General features: G+C 45.1%; 1 protein-coding gene across 1 annotated transcript in view; it reads left to right on the top strand.

Annotated features, from left to right (window-relative positions):
• Nucleotides 1-26,838, top strand: part of LOC137504632 (uncharacterized) — a 237,658-nt gene that overhangs the window by 124,429 nt on the left and 86,391 nt on the right. The window contains exons 6-10 of the mRNA XM_068233212.1: nt 9,810-9,986; nt 11,353-11,494; nt 12,128-12,312; nt 15,462-15,603; nt 24,545-24,720. Of these exons, the coding sequence (XP_068089313.1) occupies nt 9,810-9,986; nt 11,353-11,494; nt 12,128-12,312; nt 15,462-15,603; nt 24,545-24,720 (822 nt within the window). The remainder of the gene's footprint in view (nt 1-9,809; nt 9,987-11,352; nt 11,495-12,127; nt 12,313-15,461; nt 15,604-24,544; nt 24,721-26,838) is intronic.

The following is a 26,838-nucleotide window of genomic DNA, read 5'->3' as shown; positions in this document are numbered from 1 at the left end:
GGCCACTGTATTTAGTGGTTAATTGCGAAGCACCACACATGCTAGAATCGCCAAATTTTAAGAGTATGTTAACCAGTTCGGCCTATATGGACGAGTTTCCTCGTCCAGATAGGCACTGCTGTTTTCCCTGCGTGGTGTGCGCGAGCGAATATAATTCCCATTCACCGATCTAACTTCCCCGCAGAAATACCGACTTTCTCTCCAGAGCGCGGTATTTCTGCCCCCAGGAAACTTTTTCCCAGAATTTTAGTTCCTGGATGCGAGATCGTTCGCATCCAGGACTTTTTTCATTGTGGCCATCTTGTGGCCAAATAGTAAACTGCACCCACATACATTTTTGATTCAAAAAAAATATAATTTTACATTTAAAATTAGCAGTTTCCCTCCCACACCAAAAATTACCCACATACACTTTTTTTATTAAAAAAAATATATACAATTAAAAAAAACAAACATAGTTACCCAAGGGTCTGAACTTTTTAATTATGCATGTGAAGAGAATGTTATTATAATATTTAAAATTATAAGCTTATAAATAGGGATGGACGCAAATTGAAAAAATGCACCTTTATTTCTAAATGAAATATCGGCACCATAAATTGTGATAGGGACATTGTTTAAACGGTGTAAGAACCGGGACATATGGGCAAAGAAAATACATGCGTTTTAATTACGGTAGCGTATATTAATTTCAAACTATAATGGCCAAAAACTGAGAAATGAATTTTTTCCTTTTTTTCTTATTCTTCCTGTTAAAATGCATTTACAGTAAAGTGGCTCTTAGCAAAATGTACCCCCCAAAGAAAGCCTAATTGGTGGCGGGAAAAAACAAGATATAGATCAATTCATTGGGATAAGTAGCAATAAAGTTATAGGTGAATGAATGGGAGGTGAACGTTGCTCGGATGCATGAGATTTTCGGCACTGCGGCGCTGAATCGGTTAAGGAGAACAGTGGGAATGAAGTGGCACATTTTTTCAAAAACACTTTGGCTTTATGTTAAGTTTCATGACTTTTGAGCGGAAATACTATCACAAATCATTTTTGTAATTTTTCATTTAATTTTTTTTATTTATTTATTTATTTTTTTTGCATTTTCACATATGTTGCCGTATTGTGAATATATACGTGTGTTTCTCAAAATCAAAGTCCATTTTCGAGGCAAAAATTTGCAAGTGACACTGGGTTCCAGGCCTCGGTCTTTGTTAGGCAACTTTGATGTGATAGAAACAGGAAGTTTCTTAGGGTAACTTTTGACCTTGTATACTGTTGCCATGATTTTGAAGTTTCCAAAAAGACTAATAGTTGCAGACTTAAGTTGATCCTTTCTAATATTATAAATGGGAAAGTTCGGAAGTTTGAATGTTTGTTACTCAATCACGCAAAAATGGCTGAACGAATTTGAATGAGATTTAGCACACATAGTACATTACCTGGAATAAAGTATAGGATACTTTTTATTCCCATAACCAAAAAGGGGGGCGGAGACAAATACAAATTTCTCAGGGAAAATGTAAACTGCAGCCATTGTTACACTGTTAATGGCAGGGTTCTCAAACTTTGCACAGTTGGTCACTGGGTGACTGGAATTAATAATCAGAAAGGTGGGTGGAGCCTACAAAAGCCAATCAAAATTCACCTATTGATTTTTTTTTTTTTTTTTTTTTTTTTTTTTTAAGGGTAACATTTCAATGCTGCCATTCTTGCACTGTTAATGGCTCAAGCCTGGTACAGTTGGTCATTGGGTGACGGGGGTTCAAATTCAGGAAAGGGGGTGGAGCCACAAACAGCCAGTCAGATTTCTTTCATTTCAATGCACATTATTGAAGCCAAAGACCGCAAAGCTCACAAACTTGGTCATTGAGTAATTGTGTGTTAAGGTTAGAAAAAGTGAGCATAGCCAACACCAGCCAAATACATACCCAGGCAATGCCAGGTCATTAGTGGGTAGAGACAAATACAAATTTTCCTGGGAAAATGTAAACTGCAGCCATTCTTACACTGTTAACAGTAGGGTTCTCAAACTTTGCACAGCTGGTCAGTGGGTGACTGGAATTAATATTCAGAAAAGTGGATGGAGCCTACAAAAGCAAATCAAAATTCACCTATTGCTTTTCAAAGGGAATATTTAATTGCTGCCATTTGTTAATGGTACACGCCTCAAACCTGGTTTGAGTTGGTCACTGGGGTTCAGATTCAGAAAGGGGGTGGAGCCACAGCCAATCAGATTTAATTTCAATGAAAACTATTGAAGCCATAGACCACAAAGCTCACAAACCAGGTAGTTGCGTGTTAGGGTTAGAAAAAATGGGTGGAGGCAAAATCAGCCAAATACATACCCGGGCAGCGCCGGGCCATCAGCTAGTATAAAATATTTAGTAGCACTTAATAACAAAATGACTTGTATAGTGCAAATATGTTATATAGAACTGTAAACCATATAATTGTTGAAGGGTGCTAAAAGGACGTGAATGTGATCAAATGGCAAATTTTACCTTTTTGTACACTTTATGTATATATTTATACATGCAAAGAACCCCTTTTTTACCGACAAAAGACAAAGTGTAGTTTAATGAAATAACAGAGGTATTAGTTTAACTATATGCATGGTGTTATGTGTTTTTTATTTTGTTTTGTTTTTTCTGAACACCACAAATAGAGTTGGGCCGAACGGTTCGCCGGCGAACGTGGTTCGCGCGAACGTAGGTGGTTCGCGTGCGGGTACCGCACGCGAACCTTTTGCGGAAGAAGTTCGGTTCGCCCCATAATGCACTGAGGGTCAACTTTGACCCTCTACATCACAGTCAGCAGGCCCAGTGTAGCCAATTAGGCTACACTAGCCCCTGGAGCCCCACCCCCCCTTATATAAGGCAGGCAGCGGCGGCCATTACGGCCACTCGTGTGCCTGCATTAGTGAGAGTAGGGCGAGCTGCTGCAGTCTCTCATATAGGGAAAGATTAGTTAGGCTTAACTTCTTCCTGGCTGCATACCTGTTCTGTTCAGTGAGCCCTCAGCCCACTGCATACCTGTACTGTGATCCTGCCACTGCATACCTGTACTGTGATCCTGCCACTGCATACCTGTTCAGTGATCCTGCCACTGCATACCTGTTCAGTGATCCTGCCACTGCATACCTATTCTGTTCAGTGAGCCCTCAGCCCACTGCATACCTGTACTGTGATCCTGCCACTCCATACCTGTTCAGTGATCCTGCCACTGCATACCTGTTCTGTTCAGTGAGCCCTCCGCCCACTGCATACCTGTACTGTGATCCTGCCACTGCATACCTGTTCAGTGATCCTGCCACTGCATACCTGTTCAGTGATCCTGCCACTGCATACCTGTTCTGTTCAGTGAGCCCTCAGCCCACTGCATACCTGTACTGTGATCCTGCCACTCCATACCTGTTCAGTGATCCTGCCACTGCATACCTGTTCTGTTCAGTGAGCCCTCAGCCCACTGCATACCTGTACTGTGATCCTGCCACTCCATACCTGTTCAGTGATCCTGCCACTGCATACCTGTTCAGTGATCCTGCCACTGCATACCTGTTCTGTGGACCCGCCACTGTATACCTGTTCTGTTCAGTGGACCCGCCACTGTATACCTGTTCTGTGAACCCGCCACTGTATACCTGTTCTGTTCAGTGGACCCGCCACTGTATACCTGTTCTGTGAACCCGCCACTGTATACCTGTTCTGTTCAGTGGACCCGCCACTGTATACCTGTTCTGTTCAGTGGACCCGCCACTGTATACCTGTTCTGTTCAGTGGACCCGCCACTGTATACCTGTTCAGTGAACCCGCCACTGCATACCTGTTGTGTTCAGTGAACCTGCCACTGCATACCTGTTGTGTTCAGTGAACCTGCCACTGCATACCTGTTTAGTGAACCCGCCACTGTATACCTGTTCTGTTCAGTGGACCCGCCACTGTATACCTGTTCAGTGAACCCGCCACTGTATACCTGTTCTGTTCAGTGGACCCGCCACTGTATACCTGTTTAGTGAACACGCCACTGCATACCTATTGTGTTCAGTGATCCTGCCACTGCATACCTGTTCTGTGAACCCGCCACTGTATACCTGTTCTGTTCAGTGGACCCGCCACTGTATACCTGTTCTGTGAACCCGCCACTGTATACCTGTTCTGTTCAGTGGACCCGCCACTGTATACCTGTTCTGTTCAGTGGACCCGCCACTGTATACCTGTTCTGTTCAGTGGACCCGCCACTGTATACCTGTTTAGTGAACACGCCACTGCATACCTATTGTGTTCAGTGATCCTGCCACTGCATACCTGTTCTGTGAACCCGCCACTGTATACCTGTTCTGTTCAGTGGACCCGCCACTGTATACCTGTTCTGTGAACCCGCCACTGTATACCTGTTCTGTTCAGTGGACCCGCCACTGTATACCTGTTCTGTTCAGTGGACCCGCCACTGTATACCTGTTCTGTTCAGTGGACCCGCCACTGTATACCTGTTTAGTGAACACGCCACTGCATACCTATTGTGTTCAGTGATCCTGCCACTGCATACCTGTTCTGTGAACCCGCCACTGTATACCTGTTCTGTTCAGTGGACCCGCCACTGTATACCTGTTCTGTGAACCCGCCACTGTATACCTGTTCTGTTCAGTGGACCCGCCACTGTATACCTGTTCTGTTCAGTGGACCCGCCACTGTATACCTGTTCTGTTCAGTGGACCCGCCACTGTATACCTGTTTAGTGAACACGCCACTGCATACCTATTGTGTTCAGTGATCCTGCCACTGCATACCTGTTCTGTGAACCCGCCACTGTATACCTGTTCTGTTCAGTGGACCCGCCACTGTATACCTGTTCTGTGAACCCGCCACTGTATACCTGTTCTGTTCAGTGGACCCGCCACTGTATACCTGTTCTGTTCAGTGGACCCGCCACTGTATACCTGTTCTGTTCAGTGGACCCGCCACTGTATACCTGTTTAGTGAACACGCCACTGCATACCTATTGTGTTCAGTGATCCTGCCACTGCATACCTGTTCTGTGAACCCGCCACTGTATACCTGTTCTGTTCAGTGGACCCGCCACTGTATACCTGTTCTGTTCAGTGGACCCACCACTGTATACCTGTTCTGTTCAGTGGACCCGCCACTGTATACCTGTTTAGTGAACACGCCACTGCATACCTATTGTGTTCAGTGATCCTGCCACTGCATACCTGTTCTGTGAACCCGCCACTGTATACCTGTTCTGTTCAGTGGACCCGCCACTGTATACCTGTTCTGTGAACCCGCCACTGTATACCTGTTCTGTTCAGTGAACCCACCGCATCAGTGCGCATACCTGTGCAGTTAAGTGAACCCACCTACCTACGTGAGTGCACGCAGTGTGATATACCACTCCGTGCATACCCAATATGGACAAAACAGGTAGAGGAAGAGGAAGAGGTAGTGGCAGAGGCAGAGGAAGGCCACCCGGCAGGTCTGCGCGAGGTCGTGTAAATGTAATTTCGTGTGGATCTGGCCCACAGTACAGTGCTCGGAAGAAGGCACGTCCCATCACCTCCCAAGATTGTCAGGACGTGGTTGAGTATTTAGCGACACAGAACACCTCATCTTGCTCAGCCACCAGCGCTACTACTAGCACCACTTCCGCTGCATTTGACACTTCGCAAGAATTATTTAGTGTTGAAATCACTGATGCACAGCCATTGTTGTTACAGCCAGATGAATTTTCACCAGCTAATATGTCTGAGTTACGCGGCAACACTATGGATGTAACGTGTCAGGAGGATGAAGGACCTACTGATGGTGCAAGTTTGGATTTGTCTGAGGCAAGCGAAGCTGGGCAGGATGACTACGATGATGACGGTAATAGGGATCCTCTGTATGTTCCCAATAGAGGAGATGAAGAGGGGGACAGTTCAGAGGGGGAGTCAGAGAGTAGTAGGAGGAGAGAAGTTGCTGAAAGAAGCTGGGGCAGCTCTTCGTCAGAAACAGCTGGTGGCAGAGTCCGGCACCATGTATCGCCACCTATGTACAGCCAGCCAACTTGCCCTTCAGCATCAGCTGCTGAGGTCCCCATAGTGCCCACATCCCAGGGTGGCTCAGCGGTGTGGAAATTTTTTAATGTGTGTGCCTCAGATCGGACCAAAGCCATCTGTTCGCTCTGCCAACAAAAATTGAGCCGTGGAAAGGCCAACACTCACGTAGGGACAAGTGCCTTACGAAGGCACCTGGAGAAAAGGCACAAACAGCAATGGGATGGCCACCTGAGCAAAAGCAGCAGCAGCACACAAAAGAAAAGTCACCCTCCTTCTCCTCTTCCTCCTTCAGGTGCATCATCTGCTTCTGCCGCTTTCTCCTTTGCACCTTCACAGGCACCCTCCTCCACTCCGCCTCTGCCCTTGAGCGGTTCCTGCTCCTCTGCCCACAGCAGCAGTCAGGTGTCCGTGAAGGAAATGTTTGAGCGGAAGAAGCCACTTTTGGCCAGTCACCCCCTTGCCCGGCGTCTGACAGCTGGCGTGGCGGAACTGTTAGCTCGCCAGCTGTTACCATACCGGCTGGTGGACTCTGAGGCCTTCCGTAAATTTGTGGCCATCGGAACACCGCAGTGGAAGATGCCAGGCCGCACTTATTTTTCGAGAAAGGCCATACCCCAACTGCACCGTGAAGTTGAGAGGCAAGTGGTGTCATCTCTTGCGAAGAGCGTTGGGTCAAGGGTACACCTGACCACGGATGGCTGGTCTGCCAAGCACGGGCAGGGCCGCTACATTACCTACACAGCCCATTGGGTGAACCTGGTGGTGAACGATGGCAAGCAGAAAGCGGCGGACCAAATTGTGACACCTCCACGGCTTGCAGGCAGGCCTCCTGCCACCTCCTCTCCTCCTGCTACATGCTCTTCGCTGTCCTCCTCCTCCTCCTTGGCTGAGTGGCAGTTCTCCTCTCCAGCTACACAGCCCCAGCTCCGCAGGGCCTATGCTGCATGCCAGGTACGACGGTGTCACGCCATCTTAGACATGGCTTGTCTCAAAGCGGAGAGTCACACTGGAGCAGCTCTCCTGGCTGCTCTTAAGAAACAGGTGGATGAGTGGCTGACCCCGCACCACCTGGAGATAGGCAACGTGGTGTGCGACAACGGCAGCAATCTGCTTGCCGCTTTGCATATGGGGAAGCTGACACACATACCCTGCATGGCACATGTCATGAATCTAGTGGTTCAAAGATTTGTGGCAAAGTACCCTGGCTTAGCGGATGTCCTGAAGCAGGCCAGGAAGTTCTGTGGGCATTTGAGGCGCTCTTACACAGCCATGGCACGATTTGCAGAAATTCAGCGTAAAAACAACATGCCGGTGAGACGCCTCATTTGCGATAGCCCCACTCGATGGAACTCGACCCTGCTCATGTTCTCCCGCCTGCTAGAACAGAAGAAAGCCGTCACCCAGTACCTCTGCAACTGGAGTAGAACGAAACAGTCTGGGAAGATGGGGATGTTCTGGCCCGACAACTGGACACTGATGAAAAATGCATGCAGGCTCATGCGGCCGTTTGAGGAGGTGACCAACCTGGTGAGCCGCAGTGAGGGCACCATCAGCGACTTAATTCCCTACGCGTACTTCTTGGAGCGTGCTGTGCGTAGAGTGGCGGATGAAGCTGCGAATGAGCGTGACCAGGAACCGTTACGGCAGGAACAGGCATGGGACCAATTTTCATCAGACCCAGCTGTTTCCTCAACACCTGCGGCAGCACAGAGGGGGGAGGAGGAGGAAGAAGAGAGGTCGTGTGCAGAAGACGAGTCAGACTCAGAGGATGATGAGCAAGGTGTTTCTTTGGGGGAGGAGGAGGAGGAGGAGGAGGGGACAGCGGCAGGACAACAACCGCAGCAGGCGTCGCAGGGGGCTTGTGCTGCTCAACCTTCCCGTGGTATTGTTCGCGGCTGGGGGGAGGAGGTTGACTTACCTGACGTCACTGAGGAAGAGCAAGAGGAGATGGAGGGTACTGGATCCGACTTTGTGCAGATGTCGTCTTTTATGCTGTCCTGCCTGTTGAGGGACCCCCGTATAAAAAACCTCAAGGGGAATGAGCTGTACTGGGTGGCCACACTACTAGACCCTCGGTACAGGCACAAAGTGGCGGACCTGTTACCAACTCACCGGAAGGTGGAAAGGATGCAGCATATGCAGAACCAGCTGTCAACTATGCTTTACAATGCCTTTAAGGGTGATGTGACGGCACAACGCCAGCAAGGTACCACTGCCACTAATCCTCCTCCCGTGTCCACGCAGTCAAAGACAGGACGCTCCAGCGATCTCATGGTGATGTCGGACATGCGGACGTTCTTTAGTCCAACGCCTCGCCGTAGCCCTTCCGGATCCACCCTCCACCAACGCCTCGACCGGCAGGTAGCCGACTACCTGGCCTTAAGTGTGGATGTAGACACTGCTGTGAACAGCGATGAGGAACCCTTGAACTACTGAGTGCGCAGGCTTGACCTGTGGCCAGAGCTGTCCCAATTTGCCATCCAACTTCTCTCCTGCCCTGCCGCAAGCGTCCTGTCAGAGAGGACCTTCAGCGCAGCTGGAGGCATTGTCACAGAGAAGAGAAGTCGCCTAAGTCACAAAAGTGTTAAGTACCTCACCTTTATCAAAATGAATGAGGCATGGATCCCGGAGGGCTGCTGCCCGCCCCAAGACTAAGTCAGTCCCCGCACACACAGCATCTCTGCCTGCACGCCGTGTGACTGGCTGCCTGGCCTGCCCCAAAAAGACTAAGTCGCTCCCAGTCCCTCCACACAGCATGTCTGCCTGCAGGCCGCTTCACTACCTTCTCCGCCACCACCAACAGGGTCCGGGACTCCAGGCGGATTGCTGAATTTTTTAGGCCGCTGCTAGCAGCGGCCGCTGTAATAATTTTTATGGTGCGTGTACATGACTGCCTAATTTTTCTGGCTGCACTGAGGGCAGCTGCAACAACAAAAGAAAAGGCATGTACATGCGCCCATTCCCCTTCGTGATCATTACCTTGCCGTGGTGAAGGGGCTTGCGTATCACAATGAAGCAATGACCGGCGCCTAGATGAGTGTCTCGGGGGGCACACAAAAGATAATAAGGTCGTTGCTTCATTGTGGTCAGACCAAATTTGATCAGCTGGACAGTCACTGTTCTGTCATTCAGCTACATCAGCCAGGCCGACCATATGGGCTGTAAAGCCACAAAAACCTGCACTCTCGCCATGGTGCGCACCAGTCCAGCACGGCCGTCACTAGTACAAACAGCTGTTTGCGGTGCGTTACACGGTGAGTTTGGTGTGTCAGTGTGAAGCAGTACCTTAATTACACTACCTGATTGATGTATACACATGCAAGATGTTTTAAAGCACTTTAGGCCTGTCATTTAGCATTCAATGTGATTTCTGCCCTTAAAACGCTGCTTTGCGTCAAATCCAGATTTTTCCCGGGGACTTTTGGCGTGTATCCCACTCCGCCATGCCCCCCTCCAGGTGTTAGACCCCTTGAAACATCTTTTCCATCACTTTTGTGGCCAGCATAATTATTTTTTTTTTTCAAAGTTCGCATCCCCATTGAAGTCTATTGCGGTTCGCGAACTTTAACGCGAACCGAACGTTCCGCGAAAGTTCGCGAACCCGGTTCGCGAACCTAAAATCGGAGGTTCGGCCCAACTCTAACCACAAACACTCCACTTCGTTCACAGAAGCTGCGTGGAATGCAAAACATGAATTTACCCTACTTTTTTTTTTTAAATTTAGTAAAAATAAGTGAAATGAATTGAAACTAACAGTTTAAATTATCTTGACCTTTCTCAGCTCTACAACATGTTCCCCACTCTGGTAGACCCCCTACCTGGTGTCCACCATACCATTGCTAACAACACTAAGACCCTGCAAAGTTTTATGAAAGAGACATTTACTAAGCAAAGGAAGGACCTGGATGTGAACGATCAGAGAAATGTAATTGATGCCTACCTGGTAAAACAGCAAGAGGTAAGGACAAGTTTTATGAAACTCAAATTTCATCTCTGGTCTAAAACATTAAAACACAGCATAACACTGTCTGGTTTTCAAGTAACTGGAAGAGTCCATACTCACACTTCCACTTCACTGATAAGAATGTCCTAACCATGGATACAATGATTAGATTGTGATGAGCTGTATTTACGGATTGAGTGCATAAAAGCTTCCTATGTGTTCAGGGAAAGCAGATAACTCTGCATTATATTCTTTGCAAAATACTTAATTACAGGACCATCTCATTTGTCTAGCAACGCCTAATGCCCTGACCTGAGGGCTTCATGGTGGAATAATGGAGAATTACCTTATTCTCAATGCGGTTGTGCTGCTCATTGTCATCGCCCCCGTTCCCCGGCTCAGTTCTCTAAACACCGCAGCTGCCTGGAAGTTACACCAAGCAGTGCAGAGCAATTGTGATCTGTGCAGGTAGGAGTTCAGGACTGCGTCTGAGCTGTGTGTGTGCACGAGTGAAGTACTCGGTCAAATGGCAAGGCTATGTCATTCCAATTATTTGGGTGTGAAGAGAAACAAGGCAGTAGCTGGAGATACTGTGGGTACCAGTGACTTATTTAACTACTGATACAAGGACAGCATTTTTCAGGAAGCATGGAAAAATATCATTAGAAAGTGATGGGGTAAAAAAGAGATGTTTCAGTATGAAGAATAAGGAAAGCTTCAGAATAAGCTGGGAGGAATTTGGATCCAAAGATGAGGTGAGGTTTGGAAATTAGGGAGTAGACTTTCTTCAGACAGTGGAGCGGAGTCTGTAAGAGAACATCCTTTCTTACACCTTCCTCTACGGAGATGAGATTGTTTATATAATATCACAGTACTGTATACAGTGGCGTAGCTATGGAGCTATGGGCCCTGGTGCGAGTTTTACATTGGGCCCCCCTAGCAATCTATACGTAAAAATTGATACGGCGCAACAAAACCTGCCAAGGTCATGTACAGAGTCAGAGGTGTCAGAAGGGGATGGGTAACAGCTTGTTAATGATTACTACCATTCAAAGCATCTATAGAAGCGATTATTACCAGCACCGGACCAATAACCAGCTTCTACTTTGGTTTAGGAATGGCCCCATGGGGCCCCTCTGGCCCAAGGGCCCCAATGCGGTCGCTACCTCTGCAACCCCTATTGCTACGCCCCTGACTATATATTTTGTACATGGAGACAACTTTATATGTATGAAATGTTATAACTCGAGTCTTTTTTTCTTAGTAGGTGACTGTATTGACTTTCACTTTAATGATTTATTAACTGTTGTATGTAAATAATTTTCCACTCTTTTTGTATATAAATCTTATAGACCTTGTATAATTGTTTTATTTTGTTCAGGGAAAGCCAGAATCCACTCTGTACTACCATGATGATAACCTAACAGCGCTGATATCACAGCTGTTTGGTGCCGGAATGGAGACAACATCCACCACTCTGAGATGGGCCATCCTGATCATGATCAAATACCCAGAAGTCCAAAGTAAGCTGTCACATGTGTATGCCACCTAACGTACTGTACATATATGTACACCCTAATCTCAAACTACAAGGTCTTTTTAAAAAACAAAAACAAAAATAGTATTCCCTTTATTCACCTTCAGGACCGGAGCTACCATAGGAATAAATGAGCAATTGCCCCAGAGCCTGTAGGGGCCCCCAAGGTGTCCCTTCCCATCTTAACTGTTGCTCCCCAGGGACTCTGCAGAGTCTGTTAAGTTGGGAGGTGATTGGGGGAGGGTCAGCAGCCAGCTCAGGGGCCCAGGAGGGAAATGTGGCTGCAACAAAGGGCCTCTAATGACGATTTTTGGTCGGGGGGTGTCTGTTGGGGGGCTAATTTTGCCCTAGGGCCCAGTTGTTACTTGAACCGGCCCTGTTCACCTTAACATACAAAGTAATATTTGCTTTGCTACTAACCACTAAAACTGGTGTAAAATTATGAATAGATTAAGCAAAATCAACTGAAAAAGGCATAATTATGTATGGCCAAAGCAACAAGTTCTGAATCTGGATGGAATGTGTGGCCATAATTGTGGAATTTTCATATAATCGTAACTAGCAGAATAGATCGTCACTACTAATTGCAACTAATTGCTTAATTCTGAATTCTTCACAGGAAAAGTGCAAAGTGAAATTGATAGCGTGATCGGCACGGCTCTTCCTAAGTTGGAGCACAAGAAACAAATGCCTTATACAGATGCCGTCCTCTGCGAAATCCAGCGCTTTGGGGACATTGCTCCGGATAATCTTCCACATGCAACTACACGAGATGTAACGTTAAGAGGATATTTTATTCCAAAAGTAAGTGGCAAATAAAATTAAAGCCGAGATCAAAACAAAGTATAGACCACTAAATTTCCCAAAGCCTGTAGCTATTTTTTTTTTTTTTTTTTTTTGCAGATCACTAAAATGGTTAAACAAAAGCAGTTTGTCCTGCTATTCAGCTTCAATCCGCATCTAAACTGTAGATAACAGTATCTTTGTTTACATTCCAATCTTGTTACATTGTGTGTAAACAGTCTTATAAATGAAAAGGAGCTCTCTGTGCTTCAGGCACACACACAGTTCAGAAAACTCATTAGATGTTAATATATAATAAAAAGCAGCTGGAATAAAATGCAATGCCAGTTTTCAGGGTAAGATAAACTACACTTTGGAAACTTGTGATTTGTAAACAGACTTTTACTTGTGCACAAAAGCAAAGATAACTGTATGAGTAATAAAGTGGGAAAGAACATTTTCATTGAATGTTAGGTCAGCGTTTCAGACCACTTTAAAGCCCAGATTCAGAGGTGAAAATGTATTTTAGTGGTGGTTAACTATTTGACATTCCTGGACGTGAAACTCACGTCCAGGAAGCCATGTGCACTCCTGCGCATCCACGCGGCCGATCACGCGCGTGCACGCGCGCTCCCGGCCGGCGGTTTGTTAGCCAGTGAATCAGTGAATCGGGCAACGGTGCCCGATCACTGATTCCTCTCCCCCGCAGAAAAAGCGACAGCTTCTCTCGGAAGCTACGCTTTTTCTGCTTCCTATGTCGCTCTAAGCGTACGTGGTACGCTTAGAGTGAAGTCACTGTAAACAACTCATGGCTGCCATCTTGTGGCCAAAAAGTAAACTACATCTAAATGTTAAATAAAAATAAAAATACACATATTTACAAAAAAAAATACAATTTCAATCCCACCCTCCCAAAAATACCCACATAAAATGTTTAATTAAAAAAAACAAAAAAACATTACAATAAAAAAAAAACACAAATATTTACCTAAGGGTCTAAACTTTTTAAATATCTATGTAAAGATGAAATATTTCTTTTTTTTTTTTTTTTTTTTTTTTTTTTTAATTATAAGCTTGTAAATAGTGATGAATGCAAAACGGAAAAAATGCACTTTTATTTCCAAATAAAATATTGTCGCCATACATTGTGATAGGGACATAATTTAAATGGTGTAATAACCGGGACAAATGGGCATATACAATACGTGGGTTTTAATTATGGAGGCATGTATTATTTTAAAACTATAATTGCCGAAAAGTGAGAAATAATGATTTGTTTCCGTTTTTTTCTTCTTCCTTTTAAAATGCATTTACAGTAAAGTGGCTCTTAGTAAAATGTACCCCCCAAAGAAAGCCTAATTGGTGGCGGAAAAAACAAGATACAGATCAGTTCATTGTGATAAGTAGTAATAAAGTTATAGGCTAATGAATGGGAGGTGAACATTGTTCGGATGCATGAAGCGAAAAACGACTGAATGCGAACTGGTTAATGTGGGATTTTTTATTTTTTTTTACAAGGGTTTTATTTGATCTTTGTGCTTTTTGGAAAGATGTGTTCTTATTGTCTCTTTCTTGGATGTCCATTGAGCTTTTTGGCTTTTGTATGAAACCTGTAGTTCTTGAAACTGGTAATCATATGCAACAATAAAAATAGTTTAAATATGCCGCAAAAAAAGAAAAAACACAAATGAGGAGAAATCAGGATACGTTTGAAGATTCTATGCCTGGCCTATAAATCTGTGCACAAAACCTGCCCTACCAACATCTTGGAGCTCACTTGAAGGGCCATATCCTATTCCAGGTGATAAGTAGCTTGCAGATGTGAGCTACTTATCCCCTTGCCATCATATGAAGGTTAATGAAAAATCCTATTGCTGGCTTCCTTTGTGTGATGGCCAATCGTTAGGAAGCATTACTCAGCTGAAAGCCTCAGCGATGCTCTCTGTTACCGGGCGATGGAGTGAGGCTATATCCTGTCCTTCAGTACCACGGCCTCACTCCCCACACATGCGCGCACACCCGCTGAACATTGCTGCTATCTTCTGTGGCTGCATCTGGGGGCCTCCTTTGATAAGGAGACCCCCAGAGCCAAGTTTCCCGTCGCGTACTTACAGTATGAGTCACTGTGATTTCTGTGAATTCATAGCCCCATCTTTAAAGCTCCTGCCGGGGCTCCCCATTCATCCACTGTCTGAGCCAATGAAATGGTGACTGGGGTGCCCGGCGTAGCCGCATGGGGGCCGTCAGAGGTGCGGCGGCCTGGCAGGGAGCTCTGGGGTATCCTTATTAAAGAAGACCCCCAGATGCTGCAGTGACTATGTGCGTTAGCTGGTTTAGACCTGCTCTTTACAGGTCTAAGCTAACTCTCATCTCAGGAAGCATTGCTTCCCAGGGACATGAAAAGGACAATTGGATAGCGTGTAGAGAACTCGCTGGGTGATTGTATCACCCAAGCAAGTTCTTTTCTGCCCAGGGGGTCTTAAAGGGTACTATGGTGAAAGATTGTCTATATTTGCACATATTTAAAATTTTACAAAGTACTTTTTTTTTTTTTCCAGAGTGAAATGAGCTATGAATTACTTTTCTCCTTTGTTGCTGTCACTTACAGTAGGCAGTAGAAATCTGACAGACGTGACAGGTTTTGGACTAGTCCATCTCTTCATAGGGGATTCTCAGCAAGGCTTTTATTCTTTATAAAGATATTCCCTAAAAGGGATTTAAACAATGATACTGGCCAGCTTACCTGCTCGCTACAGTTTTTTAGCAGATGGACAGAGCAACTGCCACTCACTAAGTGCTACTGCTTTTGAAAATAAATAAATAAATCCCAGAGAATCCCCCATGAAGAGATGGACTAGTCCAAAACCTGTCACTTCTGTCAGATTTCTACTACCTACAGCAAGTGACAGCAACCTAGGAGAAAAGTAATTTATGGTTCATTTTACTCTGGAAAAAATGTACTTCTTATTTCCATATGTTTGCACATATTACAATTTTTCGCCATAGTGCCCCTTTAAGTTAAATAGGATAAGCCAATGGCTCCCATCGCCTAAGTTAAGAACTCACCAGCACTTAGTTGATTTATTTATACTTTACACTGCTGGTAAATACTGCATACATAACTGTCTACAGCAAATTTTAATTCCATCTACAAATTGTTTTCTCTCTAGGGCACGACCATAATCCCATTGCTGTCTTCTGTAATGAGAGATGAAGCCCATTTTGAAAAACCTTATGAGTTTTACCCAGAACACTTTCTTGATGCAGATGGAAATTTCAAAAAGAATGAAGCCTTCATCCCATTCTCAGCAGGTAACCCATCTTACTGGAGAGAATAAGGGTCAGAGTTCAAGGGAGTCCCAGTCAAGTCAAGCACGGTCTCCAAGCAAAGATCTTTCATACTGAACTTGCACATAACATGCTATATCATGAAGCAGGCTATGTAGTCCTGCATGATCCTAGTGTACAATTTTTTTTTTCCATTTCAATTGAGTACAAAACACTAAAAGCAAATGCACACTCCCAGCTACCACATTCCTACTTTATATCTGATTAGCAGACGCCTGTCGGCCAATCAGGTGCAGTGGTATACACCCTTTGTCTGCCGTATAAAATCTAGCAGGAATTGCATACATTTAGCAGCATTCAGGTGGGGGGCTTAGTACGGACGTTATCTTAGATTGTCACTCAGCAGGGACACCGTTAACCACCCACTTGGTCCCCTCCCTGACCACTCACCTATCGACCGCATCCCGGAAGCTGCAAAAAGAAATTTAAAACCACAAAACACTGGTTCACATGAGTCAGGGGCCCCGGAATCTGCCACAGACCGGGACCCCTAAATCACCATGCGATACCCAGAGGGAGATACAGGTCCCAGTCTGTGGCAGATTCCGGGGCCCCTGACTGTCGTGTGAACCAGTGTTTTGTGGTTTTAAATTTTTTTTTTTTTTTTTTGCAGCTTCCAGGATGCGGTTGATAGGTGAGTGGTTAGGGAGGGGTCAAAGTGGGTGGTTACTTGCACGCAATGTCCCTGCTGAGTGACATAATCTACGATTACGTCTGACCGAAGCCCCCCACCTGAATGCTACTACGTTTATGCAGATCACGCAATTCCTGCTAGATTTGATATGGCAGACAAAAGGTGTATACCATTGCACCTGATTGGCCGTCCGCTGATCAGATATAAGGTAGGAACGTGCTAGCTGGGAGTGTGCAAAACATGAAAAGCAAATGCAGTCAGCATTAGTTCAGAGGCAGTGCAGGTGATTCCCCTGGTGGTGAGAGGTCCAGGGCTCACCTGTATCTCCCTCTGGGTATTGCATGGTAGTTTAGGGGTCCCGGTCTGTGGCAGATTCCGGGGCCCCTGACTGTCGTGTGAACCAGTGTTTGGTGAAATGAATGGCTTGCCCTGGACTCTTCACCTAGACCACCCAGATCAGTCAGCTGGGAGCGGGGAGAAGCTGAGAAATGGCTCTCCATGCGCTAGGCCAGTGATCTGCAAACTTCGCTCTCCAGCTATTAAGGAACTACAAGTCCCACAATGCATTTGCCTTTATGAATCGTGGCTGTCGGACTCCTGCAAAGCATTGTGGGACTTGTAGTTCCTTAAAGGACTTCTGAGGCCAAATAAAAAAAAAAGTAAAATACCTGCATCATATTTGAAGGCACGGAGGACGGCGTCCGTTCCGCTGGGTTCCCGCCGCTCAATAGACTACTCCCCCCCCCCCCCCCGGGCCGGCTCCCAACCCCACAACCCGGGTTGGGCTCTCCTGCCTCCACTAACATGGCCGCATGAGTTGGCCGTGGCTGCGCAGTCTGCATAGCTGCGAGTGCAGCTGCGCAGCTCTAGGGCCAACACTCCCCCCCCCTACAGGCTTTCGTGTAGCGTGGATCGGGGGTTGGCCCTAGAGCTGCGCAGCCACACTCTCGGCTATGCGGACTGCGCAGCCACGGCCAACTCATGCGGCCATGTAAGTGGAGGCAGGAGAACCCGACCCAGGCTGTGGGGTCGGGATGGGCTACTGAGCAGTGGGGACCCGACGGAACGGCCCGGACGGCGTCCTCCGTGCCTTCAAATATGATGCAGGTATTCAATTTTTTTTTTTTTTCATTTGGCCTCGAAGTCCTTTTAACAGCTGGAGAGCCAAGTTTGAAGATCACTGCGCTAAGTAGAGGCAAAGTAGAGAAATAAAACAAATCTATTGCCTTACTGGTAGCAACAGAGTATTGTACCATGTTAGCCATTAGTAAAAGCAAGTTGTTTTGAATTGGCTTACATTCTCTTACTGATGACCTAATGTATCACAATCCAATCAGGGGGCTGTCATTGTGCCATTGTTTAATTCAACTGTGTGCTGAACTCGTTTGTTCATCGCAAACCATCAGGGATCGCTAGTTTTCTAATGACCGTGATCAATGCTTTTTTCAATTTCCAGAATATATCTCAAAAAAAAAAAAATTATGAAGGGAAATTGCAAGCTTTTAAACTTATACTCAATCAATATTGTAGTATGTATATCCCATATGGAAACAAAATATCTAGGAATAAAAAAAGGCCTCTATGGATGAATAGAAAGGTTAAAGATAAAATGAAGAGGAAAAAGAATGCCTATAAGGTCTTAAAACAGGAGGGGACCGAGGCTGCACTAAGCAATTATAAGGAGTGCAATAAAAATTGTAAAAAAGAAATTAGGCAGGCAAAGATTGAAGCTGAAAAACAAATCGCTAAGGATATCAAATCTAACCCAAAAAAGTTTTACAAGTACATTAACTCTAAAAAAAGAAAAGTTGACTGTATAGGACTCCTAAAGGATGAGGGTGGGAACTCAATGGTGGATGACCAAGGTAAGGCAGAGTTATTAAATGCTTTCTTTGCTTCTGTCTTCACAAAAGAAACAGCACTGTTGCAAACTACAGAGGCGGAAGAGTCTCAATCTTCTAACTGTAATATTAAATACTTAACGCAGGAAGAAGTGAAGGCAAGACTAAATAAATTAAAAATAGACAAGGCACCTGGCCCGGATGGCATGCATCCTCGGGTCCTAAGGGAATTAAGTTCAGTTATAGCTAAACCCCTTTATCTTATCTTTTGTGACTCTCTTGCAACTGGCAAAGTCCCAGTGGATTGGCGTTAGTGTTGGGCGAACAGTGTTCGCCACTGTTCGGGTTCTGCAGAACATCACCCTGTTCGGGTGATGTTCGAGTTCGGCCGAACACCTGGTGGTGTTCGGCCAAACTGTTCGGGGTTCGCCGAACTACTGAATGCATGGCCGAACAGGGCCCCTGTTCGGCCGAACAGGGCCCTGTTCGGCCGAATACTGCCCCCCATGGGGTCGCAGGCATAAGGGGGGAGCATGCCCCGATCGCGGGGGGGTCGGAAATTCCCCCCACCCCCTCCGCTAGCGCTCCCCCCTCTGCCCGCTTCCCCATACAAAAAGTTTGAAACAAGTTCAATAGTACCTGGGCTGGTGGCACTGGCTGGCAGTGGAGTGAGGAGGAGGAGGAGTCCGAGTAGCAGAGTGACGTTGAGGCCAGGCAGCGGGCGGTTCAGCGCTAGTACCCTTGTGGTACTTCCGCCCTTTCTCTGACCTCACGTCCTCTGCATACGAGGGTACGCATCACGCGTACCCTCGTATGCGTCATCACGCAGAGGACGTGAGGTCAGAGAAAGGGCGGAAGTACCACAAGGGTACTAGCGCTGAACCGCTCGCTGCCCGGCCTCAACGTCACTCTGCTACTCGGACTCCTCCTCCTCCTCACTCCACTGCCAGCCAGTGCCACCAGCCCAGGTACTATTGAACTTGTTTCAAACTTTTTGTATGGGGAAGCGGGCAGAGGGGGGAGCGCTAGCGGAGGGGGTGGGGGGAATTTCCGACCCCCCCCGCGACCGGGGCATGCTCCCCCCTTATGCCTGCGACCCCATGGGGCCCCCAAAATGGGCATGTTCGGGGGTCCCATTGACTCCCATTGAGTTCGGCGTTCGGGCCGAACATGCCGAACATCTGGCCCATGTTCGGCCTGTTCGGCCCGAACCCGAACATCCAGGTGTTCGCCCAACACTAATTGGCGTACAGCCCACGTTTTCCCATTATTTAAGAAGGGCAAAAAATCAGTTCCAGGAAATGTATAGACCTGTAAGCTTAACATCAGTTGTATGCAAACTATTTGAGGGGTTACTAAGAGATACTATACATGACTTCATAGTAGAAAATAATCTTATTTCTCAGCATCAACATGGGTTTACTAAAGACAGGTTCTGTTTGACTAATATGCTCAGCTTTTATGAGGTAGTGAATGCTAATATGGATATTGGGAATGCTGTAGATGTGATATACTTGGACTTTGCAAAGGCCTTCGACACTGTTCCCCACAAAAGTCTGGTGCAAAAGTTGAGGATGCAAGGACTGGGGAAGAGTCTGTGTTCATGGATAGGGAACGGGTACGATCAATGGAGCGTACTCAAAATGGGAGACTGTTGGCAGTGGGTTCCCACAGGGCTCTGTTCTGGGTCCAGTGCTCTTCAATTTATTTATTAATGACCTAGTGGATGCAGTAGTGAGCAATGTTGCTATTTTTGCAGATGATACAAAATTGTGCAGAATCATCAACTCTCAGGAAGATAGTGTCATATTGCAACAGGATCTGGATAGGATGGCTATATGGGCACATACATGGCAGATGAAATTCAACGTTGACAAATGTAAAGTCATGCATTTTGGACATACTAATGGACTAGCACCATACAAAATAAATGGGATACAGTTGGGGACATCAAACTTGGAGAAGGACTTAGGAGTACTCATTGACAACAAGTTAAATAATTGTACTCAATGCCAAGCAGCTGCAGCTAAAGCTAACAAAATTTTGGGATGCATTAAACGGGAAATAAAAACTCGAGATGCGAGCATAATATTGCCCCTGTTCAACTCTCTAGTAAGGCCACATCTGGAATATGGAATTCAGTTCTGGGCACCACATTACAAAAAAGATATTGCAGTTTTAGAGCAGGTGCAGAGACGAGCAACAAAATTGATACGTGGGATGGAAGGTCTCACTTATCAAAGGTTAGATAAACTGGGTTTATTTAGTCTAGCGAAAAGACGCCTTAGAGGGGATCTAATTAACATGTATAAATACATCAGAGGGCAATATAATAGCTTGGCGGATGAGCTTTTTGTCCCTAGGCCTTCTCAAAGGACTAGAGGACATGATCTGCGCATGGAGGAAAAACGTTTTAGCCATTTATTTAGGAAAGGGTTCTTTACAGTAAGAGTGATTAAGATGTGGAATGCATTGCCACAGGAAGTCGTTATGGCAAACTCTATACCTGCATTTAAAGGGGGCTTAGATGCTTTCCTTGTGTTGAAAGACATCCATGGCTACAATTACTAGGTAATGCCTAATGATGTTGATCCAGGGATTTTATCTGATTGCCATCTGGAGTCGGGAAGGAATTTTTCCCTTTAGGGGCTAATTGGACCATGCCTTGTAAGGGTTTTTTTCGCCTTCCTCTGGATCAACAGGGATATGTGAGGGAGCAGGCTGGTGTTGTACTTTATACTGGTTGAACTCGATGGACGTATGTCTTTTTTCAACCAAAATAACTATGTAACTATGTAACTATGTAAAAGTAAACAAATTTGTCTTTCTGATGCAAAAATAATTTGACATACAAATGTGAAAAATTACAAAATGATTATGGAAGACCTTTTTGATTGAAAGGAGAAAAATTACATTCTTTTCAAAATTAATGCAAAAATAATAATTTCACTCAACACTAATGGTGATCGAGCATATGCACAGTGCTTAATACAATAGCCTCAGAAAAGACCAATGCGATATGTGCATTTCTGGAAACTTCTGTGTAAAGAGTATAAAAGGAAAAGGAGCTCTGTAAAGAGGGTGCTTAACTTGGTGTGCCGATCTGCTGTATCTTAATGGTTTTCCTACTGCCTGGAATAGTTTTACTACAGAAGATAGAATCAGTTATTTTCCAATTGAAGGTCTGCTCACAGTTAATGGATCCATCAAATCAAAGATGGCTTTATTGGCATGACCAAGCTTTAATACAGCAACTTCAATACAGGCAGTCAGGCATTGCTATAGTGGGGGGCATGGGGTGGGGTAGGGGTACAGTGGCAGTGGGTTAGCAGTTCATGGACACTGTTTGGGATTCCAGTTCCATTATGCTCCTCTCAGTCTGTGGCATGTTGTGACATAGTGTGCAGCAATTGTCACTGTGGATTTCTCTTCTCTTAGTAGAATGTAGTTTTCTCTCATCCTCTAAGAAATTGATGGAACTATTTCCAGACTTTCACATGTTAAAGGGGAACTTCAGCCTAAACAAACATACTGTCATTAAGTTACATTAGTTATGTTAATTAGAATAGAGAGGTAATATAATTTTTTTTACCCACCCTGTTTTAAAAGAACAGGCAAATGTTTGTGATTCATGGGGGCTGCCATTTTTGGTTGAAAGGAGGTGACAAGGAGCATAAGACAGTTCCAACTGTCCTGTGTCCTGATTACCCCTCCCAGCTGCATACGCTAGGCTTCAAATGTCAAATTCAAAATGTAAATTGCGCAGCATCAGGGGAAAAATGCCCGGGCAGTTTTCTACTGTGCAGCTAAAAATGAGGCTTGTATAAGAGAAAAAAGAAACGCCAAGCCTTTTCAGTGCTGCTGAGTCGATTTTTAGTCTGGAGGTTCACTTTAAAAGCTCTTGCTAATGTTATCCTATGTGTGTGTTCTCACTGAAGCGATGTGATTTTGTAAAAATCCCCATAGCCTTGCATTAGCAAGAGCTTTTAAAATCTCTGGCGTTTAAAAAGCTCTTGTAGTGTGAATCAGCCCTTACTGTGCCTTATGACATGATAAAACAGTCACAAAAGCTAACCATATACCAGTCCCTACAGAGAATGTAAAATGGATCCATACCTGGAAAATCTCCAAAACTCAAGAGGAAAATCCTGAGCATCTACAAACTGAGTGCTCACAACCTTGAAAGAGTCTGGGAGACAGACAGACATACAAACCCAGGGAGGAGAGACTGTGCCAACACTGAACAGAAGACCCTCAAAGGACGAGAATCCCTTCCTGCTGCATTGCCCCAAATATATAACAACCAGGGAAGCCTTCTTTAAAGTGAACCTCCAGACTAAAAATCGACTCGGCAGCACTGAAAAGGCCTGGTGTTTCTTTAAAGCCTCATCTACACGCGTAGATGAGGCTGCGATCCGGCGGCTCGATTAGCCGCCGGATCGCCTCTTCCGCGTACCCGCCGCATTCGAGTCCCCGCTCGTCCCAGCCGGCGCCGCTTATCTTTCGTTCGATTCCCTGCCATTGTCCCCTCGCTGGGAGCGAGCAGGGAATCGGCGGAAGCAAGATCAGCATCAGCGGCTCGATTGATAAGGAGCATCGCGGCTGCATCTACGTGTGTAGATGCGGCTTAACAGTTTCACAGCATCAGAACTTTGTTTCTCTTATACAAGCCTCATTTTTAGCTGCACAGAAGAAATTGCCCGGGCTTTTTCAACCTGATGCTGTGCAAAGCATGATGGGATTTCTGATGTTCTCGTTCTGCTGTTTTGGTGCAAATTATTATTATTTTTTATTTTTTTTTACATTTTGAATTTGACATTTGAAGCCTAGTGTGTGCAACTGGGAGGGGTTATCAGCACACAGGACAGTTGGAACTGTGTCTTATGCTCCCTGTCACATCCTTTCAACCAAAAAGATGGCTGCCCCCATGAATCACAAACATTTGCCTGTTCTTTTAAAACAGGATGGGTAAAAAATTATATTACCTCTCTATTCTAACATAACATAACTTAATGACAGTATGTTTGTTTAGGCTGAAGTTCCCCTTTAAAATCACAAGTGCTTAGAAAAGTTCTTGTAGTGTGAACAAGCTCTAAAAGCTCCAATTATTGGTAAATCCTTTTTACCTGCTTTTTCTGGTACAATGGAGACCATGGTTTAAGCTCAGATAGGTTTGTTTTCAGTTGATCTAGCCATCCTGGCCAGGCTTTGCTAAGCATTGCATATGGTTTCACCTATCCATATGCTTCTGGCAGTGCCATGTATTTTACAGTTTGCAGCACCCACTGCATAATAAGAAAATGGTATGTACCATTGCTTGTGCAGAGTCCAGCTAGACTATAGTCTTCCAGTATTTACTCAATTCAACTGTTGCTCATTGTTATCAGTGATGAGGGAAAATGCTAATATTTCGCTTGGCCTTTTCGCCAAAACAATTAAAAATTTCATGTCAAGTTCTGAGAATACGTTTGAGGATCCTGCAATATTTTTTGCAAAAGCAGTAGGGATGGTCGGAATGCCAATTTCCGATTCCGCGGTCATTCTGCCATTGCCAATTACCGATTCAGCTTTCCGCTACCAATTTCCGCATTCCAATGCGGAATTTCCATCCGACTTTAACATCAATTTTATCAAAAATTATAAGGTCTTTTTGAAAACTTTTTTTTTTTTCTAGGACTTACAAGGGCTTTGCTATTAACCACTAAAGTCAGCGGATTTTTACTGTAATGTAAAATGCAGAAAATGGGCAGATGCAGGGTGGAATTTGCGGTGGAAATCCGCCAACCGCACTTGCATTACCGATTTCCGCATTCCGATGCGGAAATGCAATTTCCGATCAAAATTTCGCAGAATCCGAATGAGCATCCCTAAAAAGCAGCACAATTGTGAAAATACGTTTGCAGGCTGTATGAGGTGACTTTTCAAAAATATATTTTTAAATTAGTTTTATTCTTACATTAGAATAGCAAACACATTTTGAATGTGGACCTTATTATCGACAAATTCATTTTCATATTCCTTTGGTATTTACTTTTTCAGTGACCATATCACAAAATAAAATGCATTATATTTTCAAAATCAAAAATGGCATTTCTGTTACATGGATCAGTATGTTCCATATGGATATTCTCCAGGTGGTTTGGAGATCTGGTAGAAGTTCAGTAACTTGCATATAATTGGAGATTAGATTTTTTTTTTTACATTTTTACGGCCAAAAAATGTCCCAGTATGCATGCCCAGTATACAGCGCAGGTAGAGTATCCTACCGTGTTAACCTAACTGAGGCCTTCTTCAGACTATAGTAACAGTTTCAAGAATGCCCATTGGCTGAAAGCTCACACTTGAAAAAGTGAAAAATGTCAACTAAGTTTCCAAAACATGTACGTAATGTGAACATATCAACTGAGGTTTTTTTCATTTTTGTCTTCAGGCAGAAGAAGTTGTGCTGGAGAAACTTTGGCCAAGATGGAGCTGTTCCTCTTCTACACCGTACTTCTGCAAAACTTCACCTTCCAGGCTCCCCCTGGTGCCGTTGTGGATCTCACTCCTACAATGAGCTCTACAAATGCCCCTTCACCTCATGAAGTCATTGCCATACCTCGTAACTGAAACCTGCATTACACAGTTGGCTTGAAAAAGACTTTTGTAAACCAGAGGAAGGAAAAAAATGTAATCTGATCATATGATAATTAAGTAGACAATCAGAGCTTATCTACTGTGAGAACTGCAGATACAGTATTTTTAAAGACTGGAGAAGATGTAATATGGGAGATACTAAACTGAGCTGAGCTTCTCTAATAGTCCGTGAAGGCCAACCATTAAAACAATGAACCAAAAGTGAGGAGTGAAAGGTGAAGGCAGCAGAACCTCCTAACACTCTTGGTGGAACTAGTAATTTGCATAGAATTGTTCACGGTGTAGCTCTTGAACACAATCTGGCATGCACTTTTCTCTGTGACTATTCTCATATGATCATTTTGTTCATTTTTTAAGAATATTCGCTTCATCTCTTCCTGTATTTTGATGCTAAACAGGTGCCTTCCAACAGCCAAAAAAGACTTTAAACTTCAGAATTGGACTTAAAATAAAAATAGCTTTGACTGTTTGAACAACGGTACCAAATGTCAAAGGATAATTTTGAGTTCTTATTTAATGTCGTTATTTGTATAGGATATTGTTCAATCTTGTATATTGTGTATAGATTTCCATGTTTCTGTAAATACTTTATGCATTTCTTAGTATGTACATGTTAATAAACAGTTTAAAAATCTTCTAGCCAATTATCTGATGTAAGGCATAATTGTATGGCTGGAAATAGTGTTTTTACAAACTCTGGGTCGTCTAGCTGCGAATACTGATTTGATGTACAGGCTGTGTTTTAGCTTAAAGCGGAACTGTACATTCTAATTAAACACATTGTTTCACTTATCTGGGGCTTCCCCAAGCCCCCGGCAGCTGTCCAGTCCCGCGTCACTCCTCGACGAGCCTCCGTTCTCCCGCCGCCAGCTAGTTTTGGTTTTGCCGCCGGGCCACTGCGCCTGAGCGGCTCTGGCCACGCATATCCTTCGCGTTCCCCGCTACTGCAGAGGGGAACGCGAAAAAAGGATACGCTTGGCAGGGCTGCGCTGGCATCGACTTACAAGTCGAGGTACAGAACAGAGCGACGGTGGGGGAACGGAGACTCAGCGCAGGACAGCTGCTGGGGGCTTGCAGAAGCCCCAGGTAAGTGAAACAGTGTGTTAAATTTGAATCTACAGTTCCGCTTTAAAAACACAGACCAGCAGGTAGGAAGGTAGGTGTGTTGGGGGAGGAGGGTGTGTGGATACCATCTCAAAAGACAAAAATGCCCTCTTTTCTTTGGTTGTATGTAGAGATGGCTCAAACCTCCAATTTTAGGTTCACGAACCTCGAAAGCGAACTTCCGCAAAAGAAAGACTTCAATGGGGAGGCTAACTTTGAAAATTACAAACATTTATGTTGGCCACAAAAGTGATGGAAAAGATGTTTCAAGGGGTCTAACACCTGGAGGGGGCATGGCGGAGTGGGATACATGTCAAAAGTCCTGGGGAAAAATCCGGATTTGATGCACAGCAGCGTTTTAAGGGCAGAAATCACATTGCATGCTGAATTGGAGGCCTAAAGTGCTTTAAAACATCTTGCATGTGTATACATCCATCAGGTAGTGTAATTTGTGTACTGTTACACACTGACAGACCAAACTAGCTGTGTAACGCACCGCAAACAGCTGTCTGTGTAGTGACGGTCGTGCTGGACTGGTGTGCACCATGGTGAGAGTGCAGGCGATAGTGGTTTTCAAGCCCATATGGTTGCCGGGCTGAGGTAGCTCAATGATAGAACAGTGACTGTCCAGCTGATCGAATTTGGTCTGTCCACAATGAAGCAATGACCTTATCTTGGATGTGCCCCCCCAGACACACTCATATAGCCGGCGGTCATTGCTTCATTGTGATACGCAAGCCCCTTCACCGTGGCAAGGTAACGATCACGAAGGGGAATTGGCACATGTACATGCGTTTTTTTTTGTTTTGCTGTTGCTGCTGCAGTGCAGCCAGAAAAATTAGGCAGGCACGTACATGCACCAAACAAATTATAGCAGCGGCCTTAAAAATTCAGGAATCTGCCTGGAGTCCTGGACCCTATTGGTGGTGGCAGAGAAGGCAGTCAAGTGGCCTGCAGGCAGAGATGCTGCTGTGTGAGTATTGA

Source organism: Hyperolius riggenbachi, chromosome 4 (genome assembly GCF_040937935.1).
Source record: "Hyperolius riggenbachi isolate aHypRig1 chromosome 4, aHypRig1.pri, whole genome shotgun sequence".
NCBI lineage: Eukaryota > Metazoa > Chordata > Amphibia > Anura > Hyperoliidae > Hyperolius > Hyperolius riggenbachi.
Note: the sequence above shows the minus strand (reverse complement) of the source record. Positions and strands in the feature narration are given on the sequence as shown.